The sequence below is a fragment of the Alosa alosa genome, chromosome 23, assembly GCF_017589495.1.
Source record: "Alosa alosa isolate M-15738 ecotype Scorff River chromosome 23, AALO_Geno_1.1, whole genome shotgun sequence".
In the NCBI taxonomy this organism is placed as follows: domain Eukaryota; kingdom Metazoa; phylum Chordata; class Actinopteri; order Clupeiformes; family Clupeidae; genus Alosa; species Alosa alosa.
Window position 1 is genome coordinate 24837692 of NC_063211.1, and position 15650 is coordinate 24853341.

The 15650-nt window shown below is 45.5% G+C and overlaps 2 protein-coding genes across 2 annotated transcripts in view; both read right to left on the reverse strand.

Annotated features, from left to right (window-relative positions):
- Nucleotides 1–8025, reverse strand: part of ppp1r9alb (protein phosphatase 1 regulatory subunit 9A-like B) — a 25150-nt gene extending 17125 nt beyond the window's left edge. Inside the window, exon 1 of the mRNA XM_048234780.1 lies at nt 7623–8025. Coding sequence (XP_048090737.1) covers nt 7623–8009 — 387 coding nt within the window. The 5' untranslated portion in view covers nt 8010–8025. The remainder of the gene's footprint in view (nt 1–7622) is intronic.
- Nucleotides 8026–8547: 522 nt separating this feature from the next.
- LOC125288421 lies at nt 8548–10845 on the reverse strand. The gene is made up of 2 exons (XM_048234781.1): nt 9946–10845; nt 8548–9679 (listed from the first exon to the last, which is right to left on the reverse strand). The coding sequence occupies exon 2, from the start codon at nt 9508–9510 to the stop codon at nt 8557–8559; it is 954 nt and encodes a 317-aa protein (XP_048090738.1). The 5' UTR covers nt 9511–9679; nt 9946–10845; the 3' UTR covers nt 8548–8556.
- Between the last annotated feature and the right edge of the window lie 4805 nt (nt 10846–15650).

The following is a 15650-nucleotide window of genomic DNA, read 5'->3' on the forward strand; positions in this document are numbered from 1 at the left end:
GGTAATGATGTTTTGCATGGCCCCAGAAAATGATGCTGTTTACAAAGAGCCACTCATGATTCTAATGAAGAATCTAATCACAATGCAAAGACAATTGCAGTCAAAATACAGAACTTTTACTGTGCAAATATCACAAACATCTTATATAACCAATAAAACGTATAAAACCAATACAAAAAGTAGTGCAATAATTATACTTTTTTGAAAATTATACAATTTAAAATAAAACCTCTCTGCTAATACGCTTACTCTGTCAAATAGGCCTATCAGAAACATGCCTTATTGTTATTGTGTGGTTTGCATGACGCTAGTGGTAGGCTAACGTTAACTTCATGTGGCTGTAGATGTCTTGTTAGCCTGCCATGAGCTTCGGTTCGGTTCGCTAGGCAAAACATTAACAAAAAAGTTAATCTGATGACAGTCAGGATCATTTGTAACTAGCCAGCTAGAATTGCTCAGTTCATGTCTATAACATGCTTTACTTGCTACCTGGATAATTTCAGCGAATATTCTTAAGGTGAGTAGCCTGGCTAGCGCCACCACTTCTCAATGAGACGTGGTCTGGGAACCAAACGTTCATTTTCTCGTATTTGAAAAAAATGCCCAGATCCGTTTATTGGGTGCCACGGATGTCTATCAAATGCGTCTGTGCATAGCTCATCATCGTCTTGCTTTCCCCCCTGTTCTGTGATTGATTCCCTATCTCAAGCGAAAATTTGCTCCATGGTCTCTAGGCTGCCTTAGCAGCGTGAATCAAATCGCGCGCAAGGCAGCATGGGAACACCCAGGCTATAAGGTGAGATGAATGATAAGATCATTAAACTTCACTGTGTTCGGTGGGTTGCTAACTAACGACATCACCTACTAGCCAGCTAGTTACAGCTGTTGAACAATCTCAATAGAATTTTCGTGACGGTAAATCCCTTTCAACGCAGTATCATTTAACGTTTTTTCCTTAACTAAAGAAACAATTGAAGGTATTCTGTGCAACACCCTTAAATAAACCCCTTACCTAAGGATAAATTAAGCCTTAAGGGTCATACTTCAGGGGAAAAACTTAAGGTGTTTTGTGTTTACCCTCACTATGCCTGCCTCGCAGTCGCACCATGCGTGCGTGTGGAAAAAAGTCCCGTCTGAAACACTGTCGCGCGGCGCAGCGTTCCAAACATATCATAACGAAAATATACACCGGTTTACGGTGTGAACCGGTATACCGCCCAGCACTACACACATGCACAACACACTCAGTCCTGGACAACACACACACACACAGCAATGCACACAACACACTCAGTCCTGGACAAAACACACACACACACAGCCCTGCATACAACACACAACCCAGTACAACACACTCAGTCCTGGACAACATACACATACACACACACACACACACACACACACACAACACACAACCCTGAATACAACACACACACACACACACACACACAGTGAGGAACACCGACACACAACCCTGCACACAACACACACAATCCCTGGACAACACACACAACTCTCGCAAAGCGGACACAAACTTGCCTGTACACAATGAACACCATACACACACACACACACACACACACACACACACACACACACACAACACTCATAACTATGAACACAATCACACAACCAATACACATAGCTATGCACATAACACACAACCATTGTTCTGTGGTTGACTGAACATGCCTGGGGTTAGTGTTAGTCGAAAGAAGCCTGTTTGGATCTGGGTATGGATGGAACATTAGGCTTTGCATTTTTGTTTGTCTCCGGGATTGGTTGACAACAAACATTCTCTCTGTGATACTCTTCTGTTTACCCCCACACACACACACACACACACACTTCATTTCGGCCATGTGTCCACTAAGCAGGCCGTTATTAAGCATATCTGAGTGAGGGCTCATGTGTGCTTACAGGTATGTGTGCCCCCTGTACTGTGTGTGGATTAGAGTGGGCCCTCTCCCTCTCCCTCCAAACGAGCTAGTTGTGTGTGTGTGACTGAGGGGGCTCCAGCGCTGCTCTCGGATGAGCAATTAGACTCCGCAACCCTCTCGCAAAACCAGGCCCCCGATTGGCATTGTGTGGAAATCAGGTCAGACTCTTTTTTCCTCTTCCCTGAGCGTCTGAAACCACGCTGGAGACGAGATTTTATTTTAGGAATCAGTCGGAGAACTCGGTGCCTTTGTCTCTCTTTTTGTGCTCTCCTAAAGCATTCTCACTCTCTCTTATAGGGCCCCATTTAAGGATCCCCCTGCTGTTGAAGACGTGTGTGGGAGGTTGACCTGGGCCAGGTGTTCTTTTAGCTCAGGTGAAGAGCAACAGGCTCTGTTGTGAGGTCTAGGTGAGTAGTAAGATGCACTGTGAAGTTGGCTGGTGTACAGCAGTGACTTCACTTCAGAAAAACACAGGAGGTTTTAGAAGAACAGAGTCAGAGACATCTGGGATCACGGCCCAGCCGAAATGGGACCCCCTCCCCCAACTATCTCTTGTGGGGTCTCTCTCTCTCTCTCTCTCTCTCTCTCTCTCTCTCTCTCTCAAAAAAAGGTTGTACACCCACTCTTTCTCATTTTACTTTTTCCATCCATTTTGTGCTCCCTCTTTTAATTCCTTTTGCCTCTCACTTTTCCATCCATATCCTTCTCTCTGTCTTCATATCCGTCTCTTTTTCAAAGGACTTCTTTTCCTCCATCTCTCTGCTCTTGTTCTCTCAGTCTCCGCGAGCTCCAGTTTCTCCCTTCCCTTCCCTCTCCTGCTCCCGCTCTCTGCTTTTGTCAAGTCCTGCATGTTGTCATGGAGCGGAGCTGAGGTGCCAAACAATGCCCTTTTCTCCACCGCACGGCTCAAACTAGCCATCCATCCTCTCTCTCTCTCTCTCTCCCTTACACACACACACACACACAAAGACACACAAATGAGCAACCTCTATTCATACAGAAAAGTCTAAATTTACTTCAGCCTAACCAGGTCACTATAAACTGATCCAGTTGTATAAAAACCAATGTGACAAACCAAACTGAGCACAATTACGGAATCAAATAATTAAAACCAAATCTCAAATAACGTTGGTGATATGTATCAAATTGTAAACTGTGTAAGGACCCGAAATGAAAGGGAGCAATGCCCTTAATCTGAATTTACACTTATTGTGGACTCGGATAGCTGGCCAAGGGCATTTCTCAGATGGAAAGTACTAGACTCTTGTTTACAGGCACCAGTGAGTGTCCTCTCCTCGGGAGGACATACTGGACAGCTGTGCTGATGCATTGCTCTGGTGTTGATCCGTTTCTTCTAAATTAGTCAATCCCATGTTTTGATAATCAGCATGAGATGAATGGTACCAGAAGGGCTTCAGTAATGTCTTCCGGTCAGCTTCCTGCATACGTTACAAAACACATTACATCTAATTCCCAAGAACATAATGGTTCATTATATGGCTGACCATGTGCTAGATTCATTAGAATGTGTATGATTAGAGGGTGGCATCACTAAGGGGATTATAACTTTAAAAAGCAACACTAGCCAAATGGCAAACAGGTGGATCTCCATCCTAACAGGATAAGCTTTCAGAAAAAATGTTGTTTTGTCCTCCCCAGAGAGGAAGGGGAGTGGCTCCACGTGGCTCACAGACAGTGGCCCCATGAGGTGCAACTGACATCATTTTAGAGGACTAATGAAGGCAGGAAGTGAGCGGCATCAGGATCCTGTCACAGCCCCCCCAACCCCAACCCCATGTGTTAAGACCCCGGCGCTCTGTTTAAAAATACAACCAGGATGTGGCCACACTCAGCATGGCTGGCTGAAAGAAAAACAACGCTGCCGTCGGAATATAAACGAGGAAACGGACAGATTCCTGAAGGAGGGATGCGGCCATCAGGCCTCCAGACAGACAAGCAGATGCTGCTGAGGAGGAATGATAAGACAGCATTGTGCTTTTATATCTCAAATCACTACAGTGGGAACCAGTGGGGTGGGGTGGGGGCATGCGCTTTCAAAAACACATGTGTAGATTAACCCTGTGAAAACATGCCCTTTCAAGGTTCACAAGTGCATGGAGCAAAGCAAATTCTGCTTGTGTCTAAACCACACACACACACACACCGATTCAGATACAGCATAGTGCATAGGAAGGTCTATATGTGTGTGTCTCTCTCTCTCTGTGTTTATGTTTAGGTATAGTGATATATAAGAGCAGACAAGACACCCCCATGTGTGTGTGTGTGTGTGTGTGAGTGTGTGTTTGTGTGGTCTGAATTCTGCAAGAGATTACTAAGGGCTATCCTGGGGACAATAGTTCATCCCTTCATATCCCTTGAGTCCATCATGAAATTGCATGACCTTGTTGTGCAAACATGAAGACAAAGAGCAGTATCGTGTAGCAGAGAACAGCTACACCTAACTCAGGCACACGCACACACTAGATAATTACTCACACACTACTCAGGCACATACACACACTAGATATTTCCAATAATTGTGAGTATTGTGAAAATTTAACATCAGATCGTACTAGGGGAAACAGGTGCACTTGTTGCAGGACTTGAAGGCTTTGTTTTCTTTGCACATCTTTCTTAGTTCCCTTTGGAGGATGATAAGGACAAAGTCAGTTCTCAGACACTCCCTTTTCGTGCGCATGCACACACACACACACACACACACACACACACACACACACACACACAGTGGGGCTTTTCTTTCCCCAGGATTTCTCCCTTTCACACGCCCCTCTTTCTGGGGGTCTTGGAGCAGGTCATGTGATCGGCAGGACAATGCACTTCCTGTTTGATGCCAACCAATCCTAAGCCCAGGAAGTGTGTGTCTGTGTGTGTGTGTGTCTGTGTGTGTGTGTGTGTGTAAGAGAGTAAGAGAAAAGAGGGGGAGAAAGAGACTAGGGAAAAGGAGTAACTGTCTGTATGCAATCAAATGAGCAGGACGGCTGCGTAGGCCTCATGTGAGCTGCTTAGGCACCTGCTGTGTCTGGCATGTCTACCAATGTGCCCCAATGTGCCATCACACAGACTCCACATCACATACAGCACACATCAGTGTGACCAGGGCTGCATCAGGGAACTCATGACTAAGTCAGGGATTCCCAAACTGTGAGCTTCCACTAGGGCAGCGTTTCTCAAACTGTGGGTCACGACCCACTACTGGGTCGCGGAGACATGCCAGGTGGGGCGCGAACTGACGCGAAAAACAGGAGTTTTATTTATTTTATTTTTTTTCTGTAGCCTGGGCCCAGGTAGCACCCGATGCGCAATGGACGCACGGTGTTATTCACAGGGAAGCACTCGTGTCAAGGCAGCTTAGTTAGTCCCGACCTACATGAGATTTTGAACGTTGTTGTGAGAGTGGTGAATTTCATCAAAACCCGGCCCTTAAAAGCGTCTATTCTCTCGCGCTTTGCGGCGAGATGGTAGCTGACCAAAGGCTGTACTGTTTCACAGCGAGGCAAGGTAGCTTTCCCAAGGTAAAGTGCTGTATGGCGTGTTTGAGCTCAGAGTCGCCTCTTCTTGGAGGAAGAGCGCATGTTTGAATCTGCAAGCACGTTCACTAATGAACATTTCTTGACGAAGCTGGCCTATCTTAGCGATATATTTGATATATCTTAGCGATACATTTGAGTTAAATGTCCAGTTACAAGGCAAAGACAAGCACCTACCTCACCTAGCAAATAAGATTATTGCATTCACCAGGGATGGATTACTGCACGGGCCTACCGGGCCCAGGCCCAGGGGCCCTGAAGCCCAAGCCTTTGCATGGAATCATTGCCTCAATATCAACAAATCAGGATGTAGGCTATGAATCTGATTGAGTTTAGTATTGGCAATCCCCAAAATGCACCAGAATACAGGAAATCACATCAAACAAATTAAAAAATTTTGGGGGGGGCCTTAATACATCTGGGCCCAGGGGCCCAAAAGTTCATAATCCGCCCATGGCATTCACCAAAAAAACTTGAGTATGGGACAGGCGCCTCGATCGCGACAGTATTATGCCTTTGAGATTTCTGAGCGAAATCGCTGAAACGCCTGATTGGGAGGCTCTTGTGATCCCATGTATTAAACAGTAGGCCTACATCACATCCCTGCAAAGTTTATTTCAAAAATATTTCCCAACCAGCAGTGCTCAGTATGACTGGATTATGGATCCATTTAATGCAGCATGTTGGTATTTCATTGATAATATTGTACAATACTGTAAAATGGCCTATGCTTCCTAATATGTTGCTGGAAAACAGAAATATGTGTGTTGTGTTATTTATTTATTATTATATCTGCAGCACCAGCTGATTTTAACTCTGTTGAAGAGGATATATTTAGAACTTGTCATTATTTCAATAAATTTGACAATTTTAAGCTTGACCTACCACTTTCTTAGAGCGATGAGGGACAGGTGGGGCTCGAGAATGCCCCCTTGATCAAAGTGGGGAATGAAAGAAAAAGTTTGAGAATCACTGATCTAGTTTGTTAACTACCACAGTCACGAGTTGGGTCGCGATAGTCTGTCATTTTTAAAAAGTGGGTCCCCAGAAAAAAAGTTTGAGAAACACTGCACTAGGGGGTACGCGAGATGAAAAGGGCGGAAAGGTGTTAAAAATGATTTTTTTCATCTTAAGCCTATGCTCTCTTTGTTCTTTGTGTTGTGTTTCATAATGTTCTCCACACTGTTTTTAGTGTGAGAGCTCATAGACCAGTTGCACATTTTGATTTTGTTATTTGTTATCATGTAGGGCAGCAATTAAACATGATGCCTGGAATGCGTCAATAGAATGTGTTACGTTTTTATGTGTCAGATGGCGGGGGGTACGTGAGCCGAGTCAGGGTGTAGGTGGTGGTACACGGGGGAAAATGTTTGGGAACTGCTGTAAGTGATCACTTGAACCAGGTTCAGATGGGCCACTGATCTTTCAGACACTACATACGAGAAGATACTTGGGACTAGATAAGTCAGTTAAGTAATAAGTTCCTACAAATAGAATAGTCTAGACTCTAGACACACCTTAGTATGGGCATGGACATGACCCAGTACTAGTCACCAGTAAAGTATTTCAAAAGAGGTTCATGCTATAATGTACAAAAAAGATATAAAAAAAACGACATTACTTAACTATCATCCAGTAAGAATTGGGAGCTTAATGCAGGTAAGTACTGGACAGAACAGCTGGCTACTATATGTGAGGGTAACTTGAATGAGACAAAATTATTTATCTTAAGGGCTAGTTTTTTACCGTAAAGAATGACTGACAAGAGTTACACAAGAGAAAATTATACTTCTGTAGAATTCAAGCTCAGGCAAGCGTGCGCACACACACACACACACACACAAAAAGGAGTAATCAGAATGTGCTCATTGCTTGCTGTTGCATCACAGGTGTTCAAGGGGCAAATACCTTTAGAAGCATGTGAGGTCTTGTCAGGTACATAGCCTACTGCTTCCCATAAACAAGTGTTACTAACCAGAAATGAGTGGACAGTTCCATGTTACACTGACACAGAAGCTTCTACACTCTTGTAAAGGGCATGGATCAAATTAAGATGGCTATTCCATTAAGCCTGCCTATGAAATGCAGTATGGCCTACTACTGCCTCATAAAAGTTAAATTAACCAAACATTACCTTGATTGGTGCTGTGGAGAACTTGATCTTCCTCTGTAGAGTTGGGTCCTCCTCATCTGAGAGTCCAGGCAGCTCCTCGTATGACTCTGGCACCTGACCACCTTTATCACCATCCTCCTCCTCCTCCTCTTCCTCATCTTCCTCTCTGTGGCTCTCCAGATCTCTCTCCCGGTCATCCACAAAGGCGGCGTTCTCGATCCCGCAGATCTCGGCGCACCCGTTCACCTTGCGTTCCTCCCCGTGTCGCTCTTCCTCGGCCGCGGCGTCATCTTCCTCATCCTCGCCCGTCCTGTCCTCCTGTCCCTCGCCGAGTCCATCCAAAACTCTCTCTCCGAGGTCCCCCTTCCTCTCGTCCATCTCTTCTCGTCTCAACACATCCTTCTTCATGGCCTCGCCGTCCCGTACTTCTCCATCTACTCCACCCTTCTTGTCAACAACCCCTACTTTCTTTTTCTCCTTCTGTTCATCCTCCTCCTCTTTTTCCTCCTCCCTTTTTGCATGTTTTGCTCCTCGGTTTTACTATAATCCTCCACACTGCTCTCCTGGAGATCCTCAGTCTCCTCCCTCTGCTGCGTTTCTCTGAGCCTGGGGCCTCTTCCTGAATGCATCACCTGCTTTCCCGATTGGACGTTTTTACTGTCAGTCATACCCTCTTCTGGGAGATGATTCAAGGGGACCTTGCGTGGGCCTGCCTCCTCAAACACATCATCCTCCAGGTGCTCTTCCTCATTCCCCTCGCTCTCCGATGACTCGTTCTGGAGCACCACCAGCTCTGCCCGCACAACACTCCCTGCCGGCAGGTCTGCAGGGGCCTCTGTGTCCCTCAGTGCCCCAGCTTGGGAGGACTCCCTCCCCAACAAATGCCTACCCACATCTGCGAGATCTGCAGCAGGTGACCTTGACGGATCTCTGCCTGATGACTCTGATGTGTGGGTCACCTCCAAACTGGTTGGTTTGGTGGGAGGGGTGGACTGAAAACTTGTATAGTTGTCTGTTTTGCCGTTCCCATTGATGGCGGGGGGATGCTGCTGAGAGGGGTCTTGGCGCTAGGTGAGTCGGCGCTCACAGATCTGATTTTCACTGAATAGCAGCTGCTGACAGAGGCCAGCTGGTGGTGGCCATTAGCAGAGATGTCAGCCTGGTGGTTGGAGTCGTCACTGTCACTGTCCAACATGAAGCTCTCCAGTCGCCTTGACATGGGTCCAGCGTTTGTGGCCCCGCTGGACTTGTGGGTGGGTGTGTCCCTTTCACTCTTCCCCTTCTCTCTCTCCCTCTCCTCTCTTTGCCTTCCTTCATCCTCCCAGGCTCTAGTGGTTGATGGCTTCTGACTGGGGCTTGTCGGTCTCCCCACTGTCTTCCCCTCCTCAGAAGTATTACTGTCCACAGACAAGCGGGCGGTGACTTTAGCCGGGATGGCAGGTCTCTCTGTGGACCCCGGCTCTTTCAGACCAGTCTCAAAAAGCTTGCGGGTGACAGAGAACTTTACTGCCAGTGTTGCTTTGTCAATGTCCGCCTCCTCGTTCACAGAGGCTTTATCCGAGGCGGCAGACTCTTGACTTGTAATGCTGCTCACGCTGCCCTTGTGAGAGCTGCTACTGAGCGGTCTTCTTGCGTGGGACAGGTGCTTTGACAAATCGGGTTTAGTTAGGGCTGCCCCGGCGTCGTGGTGCTGGCCGTCCATCTGAAGAAAAATGTTGTTTTTAATTTTGCTTCCTCGGGTGCCCGTCGGCCTGCCCCTCGCCTCTGCCATGGGGTCACCGGCCCTGTTGGCTTGGGACTTGGCTCCATCAAAAGAGCACTTGATGGTGTGAAAATCCGTCTTGTACGCGTTTCTATGAGGGGAGGCGCTCCTCAGCGATCGCTCGCCTTTGCTGTCACCCTTGATCATTTTCACAAGGATGGTAATGGAATAAAATAATGTCGCGTTGATGAAACCGTGCAAAAGTGATTAAAGTTGTATCTCAAAAAGACGTGGAGTTGAGTAGGGAAGTTCGACTGCTTTCCGTGCGTCGTCCTTATTCAAACTTGGGACTGTAATGATTGTTCATTGTGATAACCTACAGATAAAACAGAACGTCAGATTGCAACAAACTGAAAATAACCTATACTGGGATATAAATAATATTCAGTATTTTGCAGTTTTTAAAGATGGAACTGTATAATCAGCGATTCGGCCAAGACATAAGAATTACGAATATCTTTAATGTAGGATACTGAGCGACGCGACGCGGCGTGCTCAGTTGTTAACGTTACTAGTTTAACTGTGTGTGAACTATGTATGTGACTCACAGCTATGATGAGCAAAGTAACATTGTTTTCTTACCTTTTACTGTATGATATAAAACGCTTGAGCCCGTGTAAACAGTCTACCTCGATCCATATCGCAAACCGAGAAAGTTGTCACTCCGCTGCTATCCACTCGACATCAGTTTCCCTACCTACTCCCTTTCCATTCAGCCCCAGTTGTTTGCGTCTACCGCGCGCCCCAGTCTCTGTACCAGGCACGTCTCGCTGACAAGGGAGCGCGCAAAAGGCAATGGTTGTTCTGGCATGGAACAGGGAAGCTCTTGTAAACTCGTGGGAAAATAATGTGAAGCTTTTCCTCCGCTCGTTCACTCAATGCCACCCGGTGCCAGAGATCCTCATGGGGAGTCAATCAGTCCAGCTATGACTGGTCACCGGCTAGCAAATTATCTCCTCAGCTGTTAGGCTAGCGCCTGGGTAAACAGTCAATCGTGCCTCAATGATTTGCCCAGATTCGAAAAAGTTGTGACTATAGTCAGCTACTGAAGGCCCTGTGTTACATGCAAGATGACTTTGGAAAGTTGGCTACTTGAGACGAGTTGGCAAGCAGGATCCATGTCGGTCCATGTTGGACAAATGGCTGCGCTCAGGGCATGATTAATTGCTCTGTAAATGGTTATGATCGTGACCCTTATCAAATAGTCCCTCAAATCGTAGGTTATGTTCCTGGTACCACACTGGTCTTGGTTCTCGAAGGCATAGACAACAAATCAGGCGTTGCGTTTGCTCCCCTTCTCTCTCTCTCCCCTGCCTTATGTTGTGGGGACCTAATGTGTCATATCCTTCCCTTTCATCCTCAACTCAAACAAGTAGGTCACCAGCTCAGGGCCTCAGCACTTAGAAGAGAGAAGCTGTAAAATAACCTGACAACTTAGCACGATTTGTTGGGTTCAAAATTGCAAATGTCTTTTACAATAATACATTAGGACGATTCTATCGAGTTAGCTAGGCCTACAGGCATGGTCAAATAAACAGAACAGCATGCACAACGAGTTACGGGATACTGTTACCTAAGAACTGTCCACGCGTTGGGTATATCATCTAATCTCCTTTAATTAAACAATCCATGGGGCAGGGTGATCGGGGTTAGTCATCCGCTGTTCATAATCAGATACACAGCGGAGCGTCTTCCGCCTTATTACTACCCACTGACATATTTTGAACTGTTTATACTCTTCAGATCTTCAGATGTAAACATTGTTTGCTTTGCATCCATTACCTATCACACTTATACGAGGGTTCTTTCATACATCTACTGCCCCTTTATTTAATCATAAAAGCCATGCGCGCCCCCCTCCGGTTGTGTTCTGGCTTGAAGATTATTGGCTTGAGGTGGAAAGTGCCTTATTTTGAAGTGCCACAACAGTAAAGTTTCAAAGACCTTGCCTTGTCGCTTTCAGTGGATGGTGAACAGTTTGCCAGATATAGCGCAGAGTCGGCAGATGGTATTTTACAGGCGGCACATATTGAAGTGGATTACAATTTATAATCCCCTGAACAGTGCCTCAATCAGCAATGCGAGGCGAACATTGTCACTTTAAAATGCGAACCCCCGCATATAAACAGAGACCCTAGGCAGGGCAAAGAAATGGCAAACCCTGCCTACGCGTCGTTACTAAAGGCGCCATCAGCGGAGCTGAACATAATACTGCTCAGATTGCAAAATCATATTGGCCAGCACCATCGGTTTTATGTCACTTCTGCTCCACTCTCAAAGGATTAAATCACACAAAATATGTATAGTTGACTAAATAAGTGAATAATATTTGGACTAAATTACTGTTTTGAATGCAATGGTCTGTTAGTCTGTAACTCGCCTGTGGACCTCCCTTAAATTTGTGAACAAAATCCCAGCGGTCCCCCAGATCTGCTCCCAGTGAACCGACAGTGGTCCACTGGCCTCTTGCCATCTGGGTTGTTGACGCACAACAAAAAAGGCCAATCACACATTCACAATGTTCCTCCAAGCTCATACTTTCACACTACTGAACACGTCTGGTTATGCTCTGGTTTTCTAAACATGCAACAAGACCCCTACCACATACTGTACATAGGCATCATGTTCATTTAAATTTGAAGTTAGAAAAATAGTCTGAATTGGAGTTTAACTCACCTGGCTCTCGTCTCCTCTGCTGGACCTGCACCTGCATTGATGTGTGGTGGTGAAGAGAGCTGGGTTCCAATGATGTAAAAAAGTCTCCAAACTCAAACCTCACCTTTCCTGGGCGACCAGGGATTTCCCAGGTATGACGGGTCCCTGGGGGTTATCCCTGAGATGTTCCCAATGCTGGAGCTTTTCCCTGTGGCTGGTGGATCTAGGAAGAAGCACCAGGCATTTGCTGCGTCCTTCAGACCGGCCTGAGATTTTTTTTTCCTGCCCTGAATATGGAACCATTTCCCCAGGTGGCCCCAGGACCTAGATTTATAAAAATATCTCCCAATCAAAGAGACTGAGAAAGTAGAGAGATAAAGAGAGGATGGGAGGGTGAGAGAGAGAGAAAGAGACCATACGTAATGAAAAAGTGCATTGTTCTCCACCTCTGTAAGGAAGCTTAATAAGGCCAACCGAAGGCTAGGCTGACATCTGTTGAGCAGTCTGGAGGGCCCAGATGAGAACTCTGCTGTACACAGCACTGACCCCGGATCAGTTTTTAAAGCGTATGCGCTGTGTGGACATAGTGTCAGCTGACAGAGTTGCCTCGTCTTCTCCAAGAGTGTGAAGTTGACCTCTTTAAGCAGACTCAGCTCACACAAGACAGAAATGGCACACAGGGATGGCACAAAGAATCTCAGACAGATAGCGGTGTGTTGTAGCTATAGTGAGGTGGTTAGTGTGCAGTTGCAGTCCAGCCCTGTCCAGTGACTACTGTAGAAACACAAGCACATGAGGAGGCCGATAGTACTCAATTAACATCTCCACGACAGTGTGTATGTGTATGCTGACTGGTATTGATGATGTGAGGTGGGCTTCTTACCTATAGTTCTTCAGTCTTCTTGAAGTCTCATGCAAAGTGCAGTGCTTTTATCTGGTCACTTTGAACAAGAGCATTAACCACACTACACTATGACAGGACATGACTGTTTAGTGAAAGCAGATCTCATTACACTAAGAGCTCTAAGCTTTGGCTCCACTGGTGAACGGTTTGTTAGCAATTTTAATTCAATCCTTATATATGGTAACACTTAAACTTAAAGACCACAAATTATAAAGTAACTTATTGTTGCAAAGAGATGTATCTATAGAAATGCACAGACACAAAGATACCCACTGAGAAGGTTTACATTCCCCATCTCTCTTAATTCTCTTGTGTGAGAGTATGTGCTTACTTGCCCCTCTCAAATCATAGAAAATCCCTAGTTACCTTGACAGCTACAATTGCTTTGGGATGGCATCTGGGTGGGGAGTTGACTAAGTTTAGCAGAGAATCCACTCACTCACCGTGACAGCATACTGTAATTCACACTGGCCAAAATTCCACAGTAGATTCCTCTGTCACTGCAGATTTACAGTGGACCTAGAATGCCATTGGTACTTTATCGCCATGGCAATTGTTACAACAAAAACCTAAATCAAAGCCTTTGTAAGGAGGCACAGCTGCAACTTGAATTTTAGAGTAGGGGTGAACAAAGAGGAGCTTTTTTTGTGTTGTTTCTATGAGCAAAAACACTGTTCACTGCACATATAAATCCTGTCACCGTGTGTACGGCGCAGGACATAGGAGCCTGTGTGGCTTACATGGCAAACTCAGTCGTTCTTCCTGATACTCAAGGGACTAGGTACTTATTATGTGCCATGAAAGGGATTATGCTTTATTCTCCTTCACCTGGTTGACACAACCGCTAACTGTGTCACACTATAGAAACGCATGTATGGGGCAGAGGTCAGTTTATGTGACTGCCTGTGCACTTTCTACCACTATGTATCTTCTTTATTCTGCTGTGTTTGTTGTTCCATAACCATTGGACTGCACACAGTGCATACACACTAGTTTATCATTCTGTATTCCACATATTTAAGTTGAACAATATGTATAATAACTATTATATTCAACTTCTAACATTATAAGAATAACTATCATTGCTACTGTACTGCTAAAAGCATACAGAATGACTTTAACTGGGAAAAGCCTTCATGCGGTCCAAAAGCAGAAACCCATCTCTAAAAATAATCTCTGAGAGTGGGAGCTCTTCTGATGCCTAATGAAGACAACCAGTGTTAGGAAGTTCTCACGATAAAATATGCATAATGGTAACCTTCCCGGGGGACGGGAGATGTTGCGAAAGGCCTAAATATGGAGGAAGGGGGCCGGCCATCTGTCAGTGGTGGGGTTTGCCAACCTGAGTTTCCAGCTCAGAGGCAATGTTTACACAATGTTCCTCTCAGAGATGCAGAAACCAGCCTGAGTGTATATGCAGTGTGTGGGGATGATGCGGATTGACAGTGATTATTGACATGTGAATCCACCAACAGCCTTTGGAGACAGTCAGTATGTTTTGTGTAGTCTACTTGCTTGTATATATGTCATAATACTAAACATACAGTAACCTTCACCCTACTCCATTTTCTCACTCAAAAAAATGTGACCTTGTGAATTGCTGCTCTTTTTTTAAAATTAATTACTAACTAGCAGAGAAGAGTCCAAGTGGGGATGTCCTGGGATTCCTCTTGTCCAATCAGAAATCAATATGTAGTTTGACCGGACCAAACTGTTGTACAAAAGCAAATAGCTTGTTTTGGGCTCAGATCTAGCCCTGACCTGGCAGATCTGTGATCAGTGTATATGTTTTCAACAAGTATTCTATTAAGGTGAATATACTGTATTGATGTGATGTTTGAGATGGTACAAAAATCTATTAATTTCTTTTGGAGCTTATTGTGGGTCACGTGTTCCAATATCCTGGGAAACAGGGCCAGTGAATTGTCCAGGTTGTCAGTTGCATGCGTTGCATTCATTCTGTTTATCCGCCGGGCAAACCCTATGCCATCCATATGCAGATCAGAAAGACACCTAGAGCCTGTGCCGTTAATGAGACCTCCTGAAAGGAGCTCTCTCATGGAGCAGTAGCCAACAGCTCTCAGACAGCAGTGGAATGACAGTGGGATTCAGCACAACTCCAACAAGAGAGCTGTTTATAGCCTCATGTTGCTGTCTACATGAGATTCTTTCTGCTAATATGCAGCACACTGTGCATGAGGCTTCCTCAGGACTTACTGAGGGACAGTAGCTGAGGAGCCCACCCATAGTGAACTTCGTCATACTGGGCACCATACTGTACACTATCATGGGGATGTCATGTGGGTGCTATCAGCCTTGTCATGTGAATTTGCTTCTATGCATTGCACCTTCTCAGCAGGACTGTACCTGCAATCATGTCAAATGCAGGTCAAAACTCCCAACTTTGAAAGTGCCCAGATCAACATAGAATTCTTTGTGCACATTCTTATGCAACATGCAGGTCTATTAATGTTGCAACTTCATATTGTACAGAGCCATTGTCTCCGGGCTTCTAGCCTCAAATGCCAAGAAAGACCCAATGGAAACCTTATGCAAAGAAATGCTGCCGTCATCCACCCTGTAACTGTCAGCAGACAAACCAGGTTCACCCCACCAGTGTTGAACTCTTTAAGTACAACACTGACACCTGCTGGATATTCTCTGTTTTGCAACATTTGGAGGGAAATGTACACCACACAGTTATACAAAAAAAAAATATGCAAACACA